The sequence below is a fragment of the Neoarius graeffei genome, chromosome 7 (assembly GCF_027579695.1).
Source record: "Neoarius graeffei isolate fNeoGra1 chromosome 7, fNeoGra1.pri, whole genome shotgun sequence".
In the NCBI taxonomy this organism is placed as follows: Eukaryota; Metazoa; Chordata; class Actinopteri; order Siluriformes; family Ariidae; genus Neoarius; species Neoarius graeffei.
This window is the reverse complement of record NC_083575.1, coordinates 66,701,633-66,719,191: the sequence shown is the minus strand read 5'-3', so window position 1 is coordinate 66,719,191 and position 17,559 is coordinate 66,701,633. Positions and strand designations below refer to the sequence as shown.

The window sequence follows — 17,559 nt, the reverse complement described above, 5'->3', positions numbered from 1 at the left end:
CAATTTCCTTGGTCTTAGCGTTGCCCTCAACTGAAACAAGTTGGAAAACTCAATCAGCCATTTCTTAAAGCTCTCTCTCTCACTCTTCACTCTTAAACTCTGCCGGTTGGATTCACCTATACAAAAATCCGATTTTCATTTGTTTGTTAGTGAGTAGCCTGTCCTACAAAACCCTTACCTAGGCGAATAGCCAACATTAAAAAAGGACAACGTTGGGGATCTTAGCGTAGGCCTATCTGCGTATGGCAGCGAAAGGGAGTGGAGTGTGGAGAGATGTTTAAAATGACAGTGTTGGGGAAAGATGTTGTGACGGCACTGTTTCATGACTACGCAAACACATCTTCGTCATGGAAAAATGGGTTGTTGTCGAACAATTTTTTTTTGTCTTCTGACGAAATTAGCCTACGCTCAATGCTTGAGATTTACAATTTTTTTCCTGGGAGAGGCTTTTTTTCCTCGAACGGACGCTGGCAAAAGGCGCTTCACAGAACACTATCGGCGCATGGTATAGCCTATCATATTATGCTCAAGCCTGAGCTCAACAATGCTTCAGTTTTTTTTTCTCTCTCGAATGGAACAAAAAGCGCTGCAGGGAACATTGGTATCGGCGCATGGGATCGGCACTGGTATCGGTTCATGGTATCGGCAACTGTTTGACAAGTACGAGTATGAGTATAGGGGAGAGTGGGGTAAGATGAGCCACTTTTTTACATTTTTCATCATAAGTACATGTTAAAGCCATTTTTGCTTCCAGTCTACACACCATACCAAATTTCAAAGTGTACTGTTACTATCTGAGCAAAACATAATTGATAAGCTCTTATGGTCAGAGTGATATTACCTCTTGAAAAAAAAATGTCAAGTGGCTCAGCTTACCCCATGCACGGGGTAAGATAAGCCACTGTGTGGGGTAAATTGAGCCAACACAAAACATGTTAGGTTAACAAAGTAAACAACTTTTATTATTAGAAATGCAATCAATGAATCAAGTCAATCAAGTGGGGGATAGGGCCGTTGCATAGAGAAGGGGAGATGAAGAGAGAGGTGATAGAACGAGATGGGATAGGGAGGGATAGATAGATGGATAGAGAGAGATATATGCGTAGATAGATAGAAAGAGGGATGGTTAGAGAGGGAATGAGAGATATACTATATTATAGAAATTACTAAAACAGTAGAACAGTGCCAAAAGAATCTTATTTCTTTCAGTAGGTTAAAACATTGCTAAAACATGCAGCAATCATTCAATCATTTCATCATTATTCAATGTTCCAAGCGTTCAAATGGCAAGGGAACACCATTTGCCTCTCCCTCCGTGCTGTCCCCCCAACAGTAAAGGGGCGGGGCAATTTTTTCACAATATCCTGTCTTGACAGGACAGCCTTATCTTTCTCTTTGAAGACAAAGGTTGGCTTTCTTGCAGAGCCATGGCATGACCGGCTTCTTTTGACAAATCTTGCCTCTATTTCGAAGACATCCAATTTGATTATCTGGCCAATGAAGAAATGCACTTTCTTCTTCCCCGTGTATTTTGCCACAACATAATCCCCCACGGGCGGCACGGTGGTGTAGTGGTTAGCGCTGTCGCCTCACAGCAAGAAGGTCCTGGGTTCGAGCCCCGGGGCCGGCGAGGGACTTTCTGTGTGGAGTTTGCATGTTCTCCCCGTGTCCGCGTGGGTTTCCTCCGGGTGCTCCGGTTTCCCCCACAGTCCAAAGACATGCAGGTTAGGTTAACTGGTGACTCTAAATTGACCGTAGGTGTGAATGTGAGTGTGAATGGTTGTCTGTGTCTATGTGTCAGCCCTGTGATGACCTGACGACTTGTCCAGGGTGTACCCCGCCTTCGCCCGTAGTCAGCTGGGATAGGCTCCAGCTTGCCTGCGACCCTGTAGAAGGATAAAGCGGCTAGAGATAATGAGATGAGATGAGATAATCCCCCACATCTAACAACTGGTCTTCCTCATCTGATGTCATATATATATATATATATATATATATATATATATATATATATATGTGTTGTTGTCATATATGACCAGTAAATGTGAAAACTTAAGTGTCATCCATATTGGGTAAGCTCAGCCACCAATGGGGTAAGTTGAGCCAGTGGCTCAACTTGCCCCACATCTAATGGCTCATCTTACCCCATGGCCACCATTTTGTAGAAAAATGCTAATAAAGGGGATTAGGCTAATCAAAATTATTTTTATTAGCATTCATATCATAGCTTAGAAAGCCACTAACTTAACCCTAATGTGTCTAAATATTATTCTACTTTTGTCTTCTCTAAATCATCTTCACTGTGGACAAACATGGAATTGACTTAGAAAGCACAAAAACACATTTTTATAAATATGTCCCTCACCTAGTTTGACATGTGGTGCTCCTCTCCACAAGTGTAAGTAAATGGTCCCGGCCCCCTTTGAATGTGGTCACATGGTCACATTTGTTTACTGTTTCTTAGAAACAGGGGGTGGCTCATCTTACCCCCTGGCTCATCTTACCCCGCTCTCCCCTATTAGTGGAGTATCGGGGCCGATGCCAGTATCGGTATCGGTGCATGCTTAGTAACGAATGTTGTCCCATTCTTGCCTGATGTACAATTTCAGTTGCTCAACACTTTGGGGTCTCCTTTGTTGTATTTTGCGCTTCATAATGCGCCAAATGTTTTAAATGGGTGACAGGTCTGGATTGCAGGCAGGCCAGTTTAGCACCTGGACTTTTTTACTACAGAGCCATACAGTTTTAATATGTGCAGAAAGCAAGTTGGTGCCAAACTGCTGAAAGAAGGAAGGCCTTTCCTTAAAGATTTTGGTTGGATGGCAACATTGCTCTGAAACGTGTGTGTGTGTATGTATATATATATATATATATATATATATATATATATATATATATATATATATATATCACGGTCGCCTCACAGCAAGAAGGTTCTGGGTTCGAACCCAGCAGCCGGCGAGGGCCTTTCTGTGTTCTGTGTGGAGTTTGCATGTTCTCCCCGTGTCTGTGTGGGTTTCCTCTGGGTGCTCCGGTTTCCCCCACAGTCCAAAGACATGCAGGTTAGGTTAATATAGGATGACCTTGGACTGAGGTGCCCTTGAGCGAGGCACCTAACTCCCAACTGCTCCCTGGGCGCTGTTAGCATGGCTGCCCACTGCTCTGGGTATGTGTGTCACGTGTGTGCGCATGTGTGTGTTCACTGCTTCAGATGGGCTAAATGCAGAGAGTAATTTCACAAGTGTGTGATGAATAAAGTTGTTCTTTCTTTCTTTCTTTCTTTCTTTCTTTCTTTCTTTCTTTCTTTCTTTCTTTCTTTCTTTCTTTCTTTCTTTCTACCTATCATTTATTACTACCTGTGCTGTGATACGAAAGTAATACATACCTATTGACCAATCAGGTTTGAGCATTCTACCGCACTGTGGTATAAATTTATGTAGGACATCCTACATGTGCTATGTTTCATGTCTTAATGGCAAAGATCTTAGCATGTTTATCCTGTATTTTAAAGGACAAAACGTTCACCTGCACACTCTTCATGCCATTTGAGGAGTTTGAGAAGATTACCACAGGCGATGAGCTGATGCACTTCTTTGAGAAATACTTCCCAGATTCCATCCCACTCTTAGGAGTGTAAGGAATGTTCAGTCTCTCTCTCCTTTAGTTTGCTGTCTGACTTGTTTGCATCAAAACATGGCACAAGAAATTTGTTAAAATAAGTTTGATTTGCTATTATTTTAAATGGAATTTTGGAACAATTACAGAGAGAGAATTTATTGTTTTGTTTTTTTAATCACTGGGTTATTTTGGGTGGTTAATTCAACATTGGCTCAAAGGGGCTGAATACATTGGGCTTCACTTATCGGTATTTTAGTAGACTTGAGTGTAAAAGTTTTCACAATCCAAACTGAATTAAATTAATACTGAGTAACTGACATTTCAGACATAATATGGCCAAATATTCTGTTTATTTTTGCTAACAGAAATAGATCCTGAAGAAACCTCACCCACTTTAGCATGTTAGCAAGCTGGCCAGCTAGCTTACATTGATTTGCCCATTCCTGTTAAGGGTGCTTCTGGTGAAATTGACATCCATCCATTCTTCCGTTTCATCTTCATCTGATGAGCTTTCATATTTAAAGCCAAAATTATACTCCTAAAAATTATCATTTGCCATGTCCGCTGATGATGTCCCTAACGCTACTGTACCGTAGTAACCGTTTCAAACTAGGAAGTGGAATGTTGGGTTGAGAACACCTACAAGTGGAGTGATGCACACAGTGAAACATCCCAGTGTGGTTATAATAAATATAACACTCTTGGAGTACTACCTGATTAATCAAATTAGTGGACCAGAACTAACTTGTATAAAAGTGCAGTAACTCGTACCACTTATACAATTTGAAGCTATTTAATCAAGTTTCACATTTCTGAGTCTAATTCTATGTAAATTTCCACAAACTCAGGATCTCTCATAGGATACAAAAGATTTTGCAGACTACAGTTGCAGTCAGAAGTTTACATACATGGATATGAATGTCATGGCAATATTGGGTTTTCAATTATTTTTTTGAACTGTTCTTTTTCTGTGGCAGAATGATTGTACAACATAATCTTTAATAGAAAAAAACATGACTTTGGTGCACAAGTTTTAATTTATTTTGCAATTTTTGAAATCAACACAGGGTCAAAATTATTCATACAGGTTCAACAATTTATGTATAGCCACTGGGATTATTAATTCAGTGGCACTGAAAGTTCTAAAATGTCTTAACTTGCCAACACCATGTATCTTAACTTCATATTAGTGGTGATCAGAATTGACTACAGCTGATAGCTTCTATGTGCCAACATAAAAAGGTGTATTTGACAGCACGCATTGGATTTACCAACTCACAGTACAATAAGAATGTCCATGGAGGTGGGTGCAGATTTGAGAAAGAGGATCATAGATTTACACAACTCAGGAATGTCTCTTGGAGCCATTTGTAAACAATTGCAGATTCCATGATCATGAGATCAAACAATTTTATGTAAGTACAAGTTATTGGAAGAAGACCCAATCTGTTCCCCTCACCTCAGAGGAAAATAGCTGGATGGTAGGGAACAACCCAGGAACCATCTAGGTGCAGGCCTACTGTTAGGTCAGAGATTCACCGTCTCTTCCTCTTGCCCCAACCGGAGCGATTACCCTCTCGCAGATTGGTCCCTTCGTGTCACCCAGAGCTCTGGGGCGAATCGTGAAACAGACAGGAACCCAGAAATTAGTTTCACCATCTTTATTCACAGCTTCGCCGAAAGACAAAAGACTACAGCAGGCTTTATATGGATGTGGTGTGTGTGTGTGTGTGTGTGTGTGTGTATATATATATATATATATATATGTGTGTGTGTGTGTGTATTGTTGATATCTGTAACTGGGTCAGTCTGTGAGCACTTATCAGCAGTTCTGCTCAATGTTGACTGAGAAAAGAATGCATGCTAGAGAGAGAGGCTGTAGTGATCATATTGCTACAGTCACTTAACTGATATTTCAGAACCTTCTGTATGTGTGAGTGAAACCTTGGCCCTGAGTGGGGACATCAATAATAAGCAGAATGTTCTTACACATTTCATATCAGCAGAATGTTCTGACAGAATGTTCAGACAGATATCAAAGGCCATTTCTTACGCACAGCCTATTCTTAAGATAGAACACAAAATATTTGATGCACAGCCTGTTCTTATGATATGATATGATAGCACAGGGCAATGGAATGTTCCACATAAGATTAAACACAAAATATTTGCACATGTCAGTCTTGGTTAAACTGAGATCAAGAATAGATCCTTACAATTAAGAATAAATCCTTTACAATCACAAAATAAATTAATGCCTTCTTGGTCAAGAATAAATCCTTTACACCTACCATGAACTGGAAGCTGCTGGAACACTGTCTGCAGTCAAGCAAGTTTTACATCACCATGGACTGAAAGGCTGCTGTCCAAGAAAAAAAGCTCCTGATCCAAAGTTTGACTAAAGTTTTAAGCTGACCAAATGGACAAAGAAAAAGACTCCTGGAGGAAATATTGAGTTGTTTGGCCACAATGACCAGAGGGACAGAGGAACACTACCAAGCGTTAAGCATGGTGGTGGTAGCATCATGCTCTGGTGCTGTTTTGCTGCCAGTGGAACTGGTGCCTTGCACAAGGTGGACGGAATGAAGGAGGACTGACTCAGAATTCTTCAGCATAACTTCAAACAATAAAACTTGGACACCACTGGGTGTTCCAACAGAACAATGACCTCAAATACACATCAGAGGTCGTTGTTGAATGGATAAAGAAGGCTAACTTTAAACTTAAAACAAGTCCTGATTTCAATATATGTGGACTCTGCTTAAAAGTCAGATCCATGCTGGGAAACAAACAAATTTAATTGAACTCTACCAATTCTGCCAAGAAGAGTGGTCAAATATTCAACCATAATTCTACCAGAAGCTTGTTGATGGACACAAAGTGTCTGGTCCAGGTGAAACTTGCTAAGAGATGTTGAAACAAATATTAGAGGTACTGTATGTATATCTTTGGCCCTGTATGTACATGGGTGCAAGTTTTCCGGCATGTGCCGGAAGCTCCGTTTTTTCGGTTCTGAAAAAGTAATTTTTCCAAATCGTGTAAATCCGTTGAGATTTTCGGGGGGGTGGCCCTCTCACTGTCTCACTCTCAGCATATTACCGGGTTACCGCGGTACAGTCTCTGCACGAGACAAATCTTTTCATCTAGTCTTCGCCACAAACCTCATTCAATTTATACGCCGCTCACCAATGAGCGGTCCTGACTAGCCCGTCGTTTCACGGTGTTATACATGTGTGATATCATGTTTCAAGCACGTAGCACGTTGTTCAACCAAATCAACACAGCTATTCCCATGAGTCGCTGTTTCTTTTGGTGCAAGTTAGAATGGTGCTTTTGATTGGCTCACTTCAGCTTTTATAATAAGCCTTATTTCACTTCCCTCCCTTGCAACAGATCCGAGTGCTTTGCTTCTGGTTGCTGATCAAAATATGTCAAAATGAAGTTTTTATCGGAAGGCTCCAATACAAAAGAATTAGAAAAGACGTCTAGAAATAAATGGAGATGGGAATGGTTAAGCGAGTGTGACAAAAATGGTGACAAATGGGGAATGTGGCTGAGAAAATTGGACGTCCCGGGAGTTGTGTATTGTGACTGCTGTTCAAAGACTATCAAGTACGGCTCCAGCGGGAAGAAGGGACTTAAAAATCACGCCGATAAGACTAATCACTTTTCTGATTTTTGTGGATATAGTAATAAGTGAATTCAAAACATTTATTGGTGATTAAAATTGTCATCTGACATTGTGTGATGTGCAACTGCAATGTGCTTTCTTCTAGAATTGAAGTTATTCATCACAAGTATCTGCTTTTATAAACGTTTTTTTTTTTACACATTTGATTACCTTTCAATTATTAAATAAAAGTAAGGTACGTCTTGAAATAAGTTTGTTAGCTTTTTTTATCATCTTTTCTAATGTGGTTGTTGGGTTGAAAACTCATTTGTAGTCAGTAATGGATTATAAAATATAGATATTTTTGTATATGGAAAAAGCTGAATCTTGTTATTTGCTAAAATCCAGGAGTTTCTGAGGACATCAAGACATGTGGCCCCTTATTTTAACTCAAGCTGTGTATATATTGTAAAAAAGGTATCACAGCAGAAGCATATTAAAAATGGTTGTTTCAACATTTAAATTAGTAGTTGCTAGATGTTTTGAAATATCAAGCCTTGTACGTGAAATATTGTTATTTCAGATGAATTGATGAAATGTATTAAACATTTGATGTGAATATGCAAATCATATAACTATTAATATTATAAATGTTTGCATGAGATTGCATGAGAGACAACCATTTTAACTTGTAATTTAAATTTTTTTTCGAGCCCTAAGGGGGCTCACCCCCCTTTGTAACACCCCCCGCATGGCTGCGCCATGCACATCTGACTTTGTCAGATTTTTCAGGTTTTTGAAAATGTTATACTTGCACCCATGTATGTATAATTTTGACCCTGTTCTGATTTCAGAAAATCCAAAGTAAATTAAGACTTATGCACCAAATTCTTGTTTTTCTTTTTCTATAATGTATGTTGTACAATTATTCTGCCACAAAAAGAACAGTTCAAAGAAATCCTTGAAAGCACAATATTGCCACGACACTCATGACCATGATGACATTCATGTCTGTGAACGTAAACTTCTGACTGCAACTGTAACTGGATTTTCATGAACCATATTTCTTGTGTAAATGCTCCTGCAAATGATTTACTAATCTGTTCACATCCATTTTTGATAAATGAAGCTCAGTATTATTAAAAGGAGAGAACTGATGAGTTATCTGTAGCCACTTATCCTGTACAGGGCCACAGGCAAGCTGGAACCTATCCCAGCTGATTATGGGCGGAATTTGTAACTTATGATGCCTTATTAATTTGTGATTAACATAAATGCAAAATTCCTGATCGGTTTTCATATGATGCTCTGATATTTATATCCAGAAATTTACAAAAAAAAAAAAAAAAAATCAACAAAACCAATGCACAGTTCATAGGTTTGCATGAACCATTGCCCCACACAGAACAGGGTTAATGATGTCCTTGGCAAAATTACACAAACATTGTAAATCTGGCCAACAAAGTGTGTGGCTATAGTGTGTGCGTGTCCTGGCTTTTACAGTGTTTATGAAAAGCTGTGGCATTTTTCTCTGCAATTATTGAAATGAATTTGGCGAGAACTAGGAAGTTAAGTTCACAATCCTTACCATTGTGTATCGTGTATTTCAGTGATGCTCTAAAGAGGGACTTTTTCCAACTGCCTGCCCAGGCCATGGTGTCCGTGAAGTGCTCTCCTTATCATTTGAATGATAAATGTGTCTTAATGGGGGATGCTGCTCATGCTGTGGTGCCATTTTATGGGCAGGGCATGAACGCAGTGAGTACAAATGAGAACAGTTGGAAGTATGAGGCAATGGTGACGGATTTATGCCGCTGTATAATTTACTAACCTTTTTTATAGTATATAAGCTGTTCAGCTTTTGAACCATAGTCTGAAAAAGCATTTTATTGTCCATGTGGTCTTTATATTGTATTTCATTTTCACATATTTTTTTCTTAATCGTACTTGTAATCAAAACATTTTCATATGTTGCCAAAGAAAGGAATATAAAAAGTAACAAAAATGTACAGTACAACGTACTTTTCTGTCCACAGACCATATAGAACACAAGTTTTATGTTAAAATGCTCTGGATGATTTGCTATGGTTATACTGGATTCATCAGAAAACATGGAAAATGCTCTTAAATACAGTTATTTTGTATTTGTAAACCATCATGAAATAATAAGGTTGTAATACTATTTTGCGATATAAGCAGGATTACATTAAAATGTTCAAATTTCAAGCACCACATATCCACAATTCTGAAGTGGTGAGTTTATCCAAAACAGGATATAAACTCTTGCATAAAAAAGATGCATTTATTAACAAGAATGTGATCATTCGGTAACAGAAACTTGTAATCTGTTCATGCTCAAGTTATTTTTCATTATCTAACTTTGTCTCTTAGGGCTTTGAGGACTGCCTTGTTTTTGATGAGATTATGGATCAGTTTAATGAAGACTTTTGTAAGTCTGTTTCATTCTGCACTTTATCACATGCTGCTGATTTTTTTTTAAATAACAGTAAATAACATTTCACTCTCCAGTATTAACATTCTAAGTTTAAATTTCAGACTAATTTCAAGTTTTTGTATAAAATCATCAGTTAGTGAGAAGACCTTGCTTATTTACACATTAATCACGTGGTCAACTTCGTCGAAGCTGCACTTTAATTGTAGGTGTCATTTGGATCGCACATGTTGTTGCTATGAAGAGTTCTCAGCAATTCTGTTTGACAGAGAAATAGTAAACAGTTGTACATAGGTTGTTTATTTATTTATTTTTTTTGGCAGCTGCTGTTCTCCTGGAGTACACACGAGTCCGTGTCGCTGCTGACCACGCCATAGCTGATTTGGCTATGTACAATTACATAGAGGTGATTTATTTTCTTGCAAACTTATATAGTGTGGAATTATAGTATATATTTGGAGCATAAGCTGTACACACAGGTAATGAATTTACAGTAAAAAAATCAAGTGTCTGGTTTAATCAATGGATATCACACAATGAGCTTTTATTTAGGAGTTTCTAAAAGTGTACAAATAAACATTGAAGGGTGCAGGGAAAGATTTTAATATTGAACTTCTAAAGCAATACAATATACATTGGCACTTGAAAGTTTGCGAACCCTTTGGAATTTTCTATATTTCTGCATAAATATGACCTAAAACATCATCATATTTTCATACAAGTCCTAAAAGTAGATAAAGAGAACCTAGTTAAACAAATGAGATAAAAATATTATACTTGGTCATTTATTTATTGAGGAAAATGATCCAATATTACGTATCTGTGAGTGGCAAAAGTATGTGAACCTTTGCCTTCAGTATCTGGTGTGACCCCCTTGTGCAGCAATAACTGCAACTAAACTGCAACAGTAACTGTTGATCAGTCCTGCACACCGGCTTGGAGGAATTTTAGCCCATTCCTCCATACAGAACAGCTTCAACTCTGGGATGTTGGTGGGTTTCCTCACATGAACTGCTCATTTCAGGTCCTTCCACAACATTTGGATTGGATTAAGGTCAGGACTTTGACTTGGCCATTCCAAAACATTAACTTTATTCTTCTTTAACCATTCTTTGGTAGAACGACTTGTGTGCTTAGGGTCATTGTCTTGCTGCATGACCCACCTTCTCTTGAGATTCAGTTCATGGACAGATGTCCTGACATTTTCCTTTAGAATTCGCTGGTATAATTCAGAATTCATTGTTCCATCAATGATGGCAAGCCGTCCTGGCCCAGATGCAGTGAAACAGGCCCAAACCATGATGCTACCTCCACCATGTTTCACAGATGGGATAAGGTTCTTATGCTGGAATGCAGTGTTTTCCTTTGTCCAAACATAACACTTCTCATTTAAACCAAAAAATTCTATTTTGGTCTCATCTGTCTACAAAACATTTTTCCAATAGCCTTCTGGCTTGTCCATGTGATCTTTAGCAAACTGCAGACGAGCAGCAGTGTTCTTTTGGGAGAGCAGTGGCTTTCTCCTTGCAACCCTGCCATGCACACCATTGTTGTTCAGTGTTCTCCTGATGGTGGACTCATGAACATTAACATTAGCCAATGTAAGAGAGGCCTTCAGTTGCTTAGAAGTTACCCTGGGGCCCTTTGTGACCTTGCCGACTATTACACACCTTGCTCTTGGAGTGATCTTTGTTGGTCGACCACTCCTGGGGAGGGTAACAATGGTCTTGAATTTCCTCCATTTGTACACAATCTGTCTGACTGTGGATTGGTGGAGTCCAAACTCTTTAGAGATGAATTTCAAGAGATGAAGTTTTGTAACCTTTTCCAGCCTGATGAGCATCAACAATGCTTTTTCTGAGGTCCTCAGAAATCTCCTTTGTTTGTGCCATTATACACTTCCACAAACATGTGTTGTGAAGATCAGACTTTGATAGATCCCTGTTCTTTAAATAAAACAGGGTGCCCACTCACACCTGATTGTCATCCCACTGATTGAAAACACCTGACCCTAATTTCACCTTCAAATTAACTGCTGATCCTAGTGGTTCACATACTTTTGCCACTCACAGATATGTAATATTGGATCATTTTCCTTAATAAATAAAAGAGCAAGTATAATATTTTTGTCTCATTTGCTTAACTGGGTTCTCTTTATCTACTTTTAGGACTTGTGTGAAAATATGATGATGTTTGAGGTCATATTTATGCAGAAATATAGAAAATTCTAAAGGGTTCACAAACTTTCAAGCACCACTGTATGCATCCCGGAATATTGTAATACTTTTAGACCTGCTCAGTCTTGCTTAAAGGGATACTTTAAACATAGCAGTTCAGGAAACCTTGCAATATTACAACATAAAGCAACAACATGGGGTCATGATTGCAAATATACAAAATAAAAACTCAGATAAATGGTAAATACAATTATGGTTCGGGACAAATGTTGACTCAGGAGCTTTTCTTACAGTGGATCTAAAAAAAGTATACATACTTCTGTTAAAATTGAAGGGTTTTGTGATATAAACACCAAGATGAATCATGTCAGATTTTTTTCCTTCTTGAAGGTGATAGAGCAACCAAGAAAATTCAAGTGAAAAATCGATAGAAACTTTTTTTTGTGTGTGTGTGTGTGTGTGTGTGTGTAAATAAATTTTAAAAAACCCACAATTACCTGGTTGCACAAGTGTGCACAGCCTTTCACAATGGAGTATGAGATGATGCTCAGATTTCACCAATCACATTCAACTTCATGTTCAAAAGTAATTGTTATACATTTATCATCAGTTAAGTGATTTCTGATTAACCAGATCAGCTATTTCTGTAGGCGGCACGGTGGTGTAGTGGTTAGCGCTGTCGCCTCACAGCAAGAAGGTCCGGGTTCGAGCCCCGTGGCCGGCGAGGGCCTTTCTGTGCGGAGTTTGCATGTTCTCCCCGTGTCCGCGTGGGTTTCCTCCGGGTGCTCCGGTTTCCCCCACAGTCCAAAGACATGCAGGTTAGGTTAACTGGGGATTCTAAATTGACCGTAGGTGTGATTGTGAGTGTGAATGGTTGTCTGTGTCTAGTGTCAGCCCTGTGATGACCTGGCGACTTGTCCAGGGTGTACCCCGCCTTTCGCCCGTAGTCAGCTGGGATAGGCTCCAGCTTGCCTGCGACCCTGTAGAACAGGATAAAGCGGCTAGAGATAATGAGATGAGATGAGCTATTTCTGTAGGATTTTCTTGAAATCTTATGGTTTCATCAAACTACTGAAGCTATTGTTCAGAAAGCTTACAAGCCTGTATAGGATCTCATTGTTGTAAGATATTGATCAGTTGAGGGGTTGTTTTCTCCCCCTTTTTTCCTAGAAATATCTCATTGTTTTTCACTTGAATTTAGTTGGTTACTATATCATATTGAAGGTGGAAAAACCTTGAATGATTTATCTAGGTTTTTTTTTTTGCATGACAAAAACCTGCAATTGTAACAGGGATGTGTAGCTTTTATGTCTACTGCAGGGGTTCTCAAACTTTTCTGCTTTGAGGCCCACCTATTCATACTCCTAATGAGTCAGGGCCCATTAAAAAAGATCCCCAATTATTTTGGCTCATCTGTTCTTTTAGAATCTAATAATCTATTGTAAAGTGTATTAATGGGATGCAACATCACTCCCTGTTACAGATGGGAGCCCAGGAATTAAATAAATGCAATAAAAACATACTGTTTTTAATTGTAGTTATTGTATTTAAAACTGTATGGATGTGCGAGAAGCCAACATAAAACCATGCATGCAGGGCATTCTCAGTCAAAAGGGATTAATGATCCAAAAGTGGAGTCTGGTCCATGAATGCAAGAACTTATTGCCATGTTTGTCTTCAGCAAACAAGCAAGTTATTAAAACCAAGAAGTATACTTAAAAGAAGTGGATATAGCAACCACTCAATGGGATTAGAGCCTTACACGTTAACAAAGAAGGATTTTTCCAAAGAAAGAAAAATTTACTTGCTAAATTTGACATTAGTAGAACAAATTTTGATCCTATTGTAGCCAGAACTAAATACAAAGACATTAGTTATGCATACTATTAATTAACTTAAAATGAAGATAATTAACAGATTATCAACAGATTTTAAGGGTTTTTTTAAGATTGTGTTTAGTTTTAATCTTTTATATTTGTAATTATTTGTATCTGTACATGCACAATCCCACCAGATCTACTGATCAACTTATCATGTTTAAATAAAGTTATTCATTCGTTCATTCATTCATTCATTCATTCATTATGGGTTGGAAAATTATCCATCCGTTGAGTATCCCCGACCTCTCACACTACCTGGTGCTGCAGATGTCATTCTACACGGGGACACACAAGAAAACCTGGAAGAGCATGGAGGAGTACAACTTTTTATATGTAGTTGCGCTAAAGATCTGGGGATCAGGGCACTAGAAGATAAATCTTGTATCATTTATGCCCAGGTAAATAGGAGTTTCTGGGCTTTGTACACATCTTTGCAATGGTTGCCAGGATGCTACAAGTTTTAGTATCGGGTGTAAACAAACAACAGCTGTTCGATTCTCAATCCTCCCTGCTCTTCTCTTTCAGCAGGCATCACAGATCCATATAATTTACCCACAAACGTATTTATTTATTATGTGTGTATTTGTGCATGCGGGGGCGGGGGGTGTTAAATGCAAAGGAGGAATGTGACAATAATAAAGACTTGTTGTTTTTAATTTACCCACAAATGTATTTATTCCACTTGAAAGGTGTACTTCAAACCAGCTACTGGATTTGGGACACTATGACATCCTGAACTATTTAGTATTTGGCTTCAAACTTGAAAAAAATTCGTGGTCCACTAGATGGCACTTTGCGGCCCACTAATGGGCTGCAACCCAGTGGTTGAGAAACACTGATCTACTGTACATTCTTCTACAATACAAGTATGACAATGTCTGGGTGATATTAGGTTGGAAAAGTCGATATATTAACTTTCTTCAATTAACTGTTGACCAATGTATGTCTGTGTGGTTTTGCTCTTTTAGTAATGCTTTGAATAAAACATCTGGCATCATGCTATTTTGTATTGTACTAACAGTTTTTCTTGTGTCTTAGATGCGAGCACATGTGAACTCCAAGTACTTTCTGTTCCGTAAATATCTAGACAACGCGCTCCATTTTATCATGCCAAAAACAATAATCCCATTGTACACAATGGTAAGCCATTTAGTACTTAAATTTCTTCTTCAAAAAAGTATTTCTGTTTAATGAACAGCAGTCATCTTGGAGCTAATTTGCTTTCAGGTTACCTTTACTCGGACACCCTATCATGAAGCGATAATCCGCTGGCAATGGCAGAACAAGGTGAACCCCAAACCATTCAGAAGTGTGTGTGTTTGTTTTCGGCAATGGAGGGTTTGAGAGTGGGGTGGTTGGTATCGACATCTTGTCTTTGTTGCTACTGTAATGCAATTCTGCAAAGCCTCATTATCATGAATACCCTTTTGGAGCGACAGAGTGAGTGGAAGCTGACAGAGGTGTTCAAGCAGCTCGAAACCCTGAGAGCAGGAGACATTTTTTTTAACTTGTGGAAGAGAATGTCTGGCAGATGCCATTTGCCTTAACTGCATAGACTCCTCAATGCTCTTCACTTAAAACAAACAAAGGCAGTATGGTGGTATAGTGGTTAGCACTGTTGCCTCACAGCAAGAAGGTTGTGGGTTTGAGCCCAGCGGTTGATGGGGGCCTTTCTGTGTGGAGTTTGCATGTTCTCCCCGTGTCTGTGTGGGTTTCCTCTGGGTGCTCCGGTTTCCCCCACAGTCCAAAGACATGCAGTTAGGTTAACATGGAATGGCCTTGGGCTGAAGTGCCCAAAAGTGGCAGTGTACACGTACGCAGCGGCTTTGCTGTCCTATGATGAATTAAATTTCGTTGTACATTTGTACAGTGACAATAAAGGCATTCTATTCTAGTCTATTCTAAACAAAAGTATTATTTAAAAAAAGTCCATTATCCAAAAATGAACAAAAATTATGATTAATTTAAAATACTCTGCAAAGCCATTATCATCTCCTCTTAATTTTATTGTAATCTCAGTGAGAAATATTAGATACATCTCTGCCTGCATTTTCACTTACTTTTTTTTGTAAAGCAATAAGAACAATCTGATACTTCATGGCAGTAAGATCATCCTTGTTCTTTGCAGGTGATTACTTGGGGCCTATTGCTTTTAGGGACAATACCTGCAGTGGGAGTGACTTATCTTCTTATCAGATACCGGTACATTCCCAAAAAGCCCAGCTTTTCTGTGAAGCATCTATTGAGAAGACTTCTGACCCTCAACTGGTTCCAAAAGTAAGATTCCCCAAATGAATGGGGAAGAGATTTCAGGATGCCCCGGTCATTCTCCATACTTTCAAATCCTATGATATCCGTAACCTCATTAAAATTGGATTACAGAAATTCACTGGTACTATTGAGATTAAAACAAAAACAAAACCCATGATGGTGTTTTAATAAGACTTTGAATGGAAAAAACAAACAAACAAAAACCGTAAGAGCTGAATTGGGTTTAATCTTATTGAAGAGCAGTAATTGTCATTAGAACAATTGATTATAAATCAGAAAACATATTGAGAGAAATTATGTTCAGACCAGATAGGTCTCCTGACCTTGAAGATATAGTTGCACATTCATGTTTTATCAAACATGGGATTAGAGTTAACTATGGTGAATAAGGTTAAATTTCTTTCTTAATAAGTAGAAAACTGGAGAGTTCAAATTCCAGAGCACTGCCAGATGTTAATGCTTGCATGGATTGATTTAGGAATCACTTTTACATACAGGAAAAAATGTTTGCATAGTGAATATGTATTTTCATGTTTATAAAATTATCCATTTCTGTCTGAACAATACATTCTGAAATTTCCCTCAATTCACAGTATTGACATTTAATCTGTTCTTTTTATTGTTTGGAATACATTTACATTTATACTTATGGCATTTGGCAGATGCCCTTATCCAGAGCAATTTACAGAATTGATATTTTTATATTTCAGATTTATAGTACATTTCCTAATGTGCCAATATGTTTTATATGTATACTTGCTGCATATAACCTGTGTTGCTCTCTTGTGGTAAAAATGTATGACTATCCAACATGTTACATCACTGCTTGATTATTTGTACTTGTGCATATTCATTCTACCAATAATTTAGCCAGGAGACCTCCCTCCACCATTTGCTTGTCTCTGACCATATACCTTTTGTGTTTGTGTAGCATTTTCATGCATTAAAGCTGATCCCTCATACTGTTTACGAAGAATGAAAGCCTGGCTAACTGTGCTCACCATTTGTTGTTTCCTGGTTATCATTCATCCTCAAAATAGACTTCATGTTAAAACTATAATGAATTTTCTGGTTATACGATTGCACATTTTGACTATACAGCATAGAGTTATAGACACCAAATATTTATAATCACACTTTCCAGTTTCACCCAGATAAGGACGGGATCCCTTTGGAGTCTGGTTTCTCCCTCATGTTGTCTCAGGAAGTTTTTCCTTGCCGCTGCTGCCTCTGACTTGCTGATTTAGCTATAAATTTATAAATACATATTAGTAAAATTTACATCCAGAATTTATATATTTCTGTAAAGCTGATTTGTGACGATGTCCACTGTTATACAGATAAAACTAAATTGAACGGAATTTAATAGAACTGAAAGAAGCTGCAGTACAAGCCTGGAAAAGCTTCACAAAAGTAGAAATCAACAGTTTGGTGATGTCAGTGGGTCTCTTACTTGATGCAGTTATTGCAAGCAAGGGATATGCTACCAAATATTGTTATTTACATTAAGACTACCTGTTACAATACTTTTGCTCACCTAAAGAAAAATTA

At 38.3% G+C, this 17,559-nt stretch overlaps 1 protein-coding gene across 1 annotated transcript in view; it reads left to right on the top strand.

Annotated features, from left to right (window-relative positions):
* Window positions 1–17,011, top strand: part of LOC132888902 (kynurenine 3-monooxygenase-like) — a 77,761-nt gene extending 60,750 nt beyond the window's left edge. The window contains exons 10-16 of the mRNA XM_060924995.1: window positions 3,512–3,633; window positions 8,839–8,986; window positions 9,620–9,677; window positions 10,004–10,086; window positions 14,776–14,877; window positions 14,965–15,024; window positions 15,866–17,011. Coding sequence (XP_060780978.1) covers window positions 3,512–3,633; window positions 8,839–8,986; window positions 9,620–9,677; window positions 10,004–10,086; window positions 14,776–14,877; window positions 14,965–15,024; window positions 15,866–16,018 — 726 coding nt within the window. The 3' untranslated portion in view covers window positions 16,019–17,011. The remainder of the gene's footprint in view (window positions 1–3,511; window positions 3,634–8,838; window positions 8,987–9,619; window positions 9,678–10,003; window positions 10,087–14,775; window positions 14,878–14,964; window positions 15,025–15,865) is intronic.
* The last annotated feature ends 548 nt before the right edge of the window (window positions 17,012–17,559 follow it).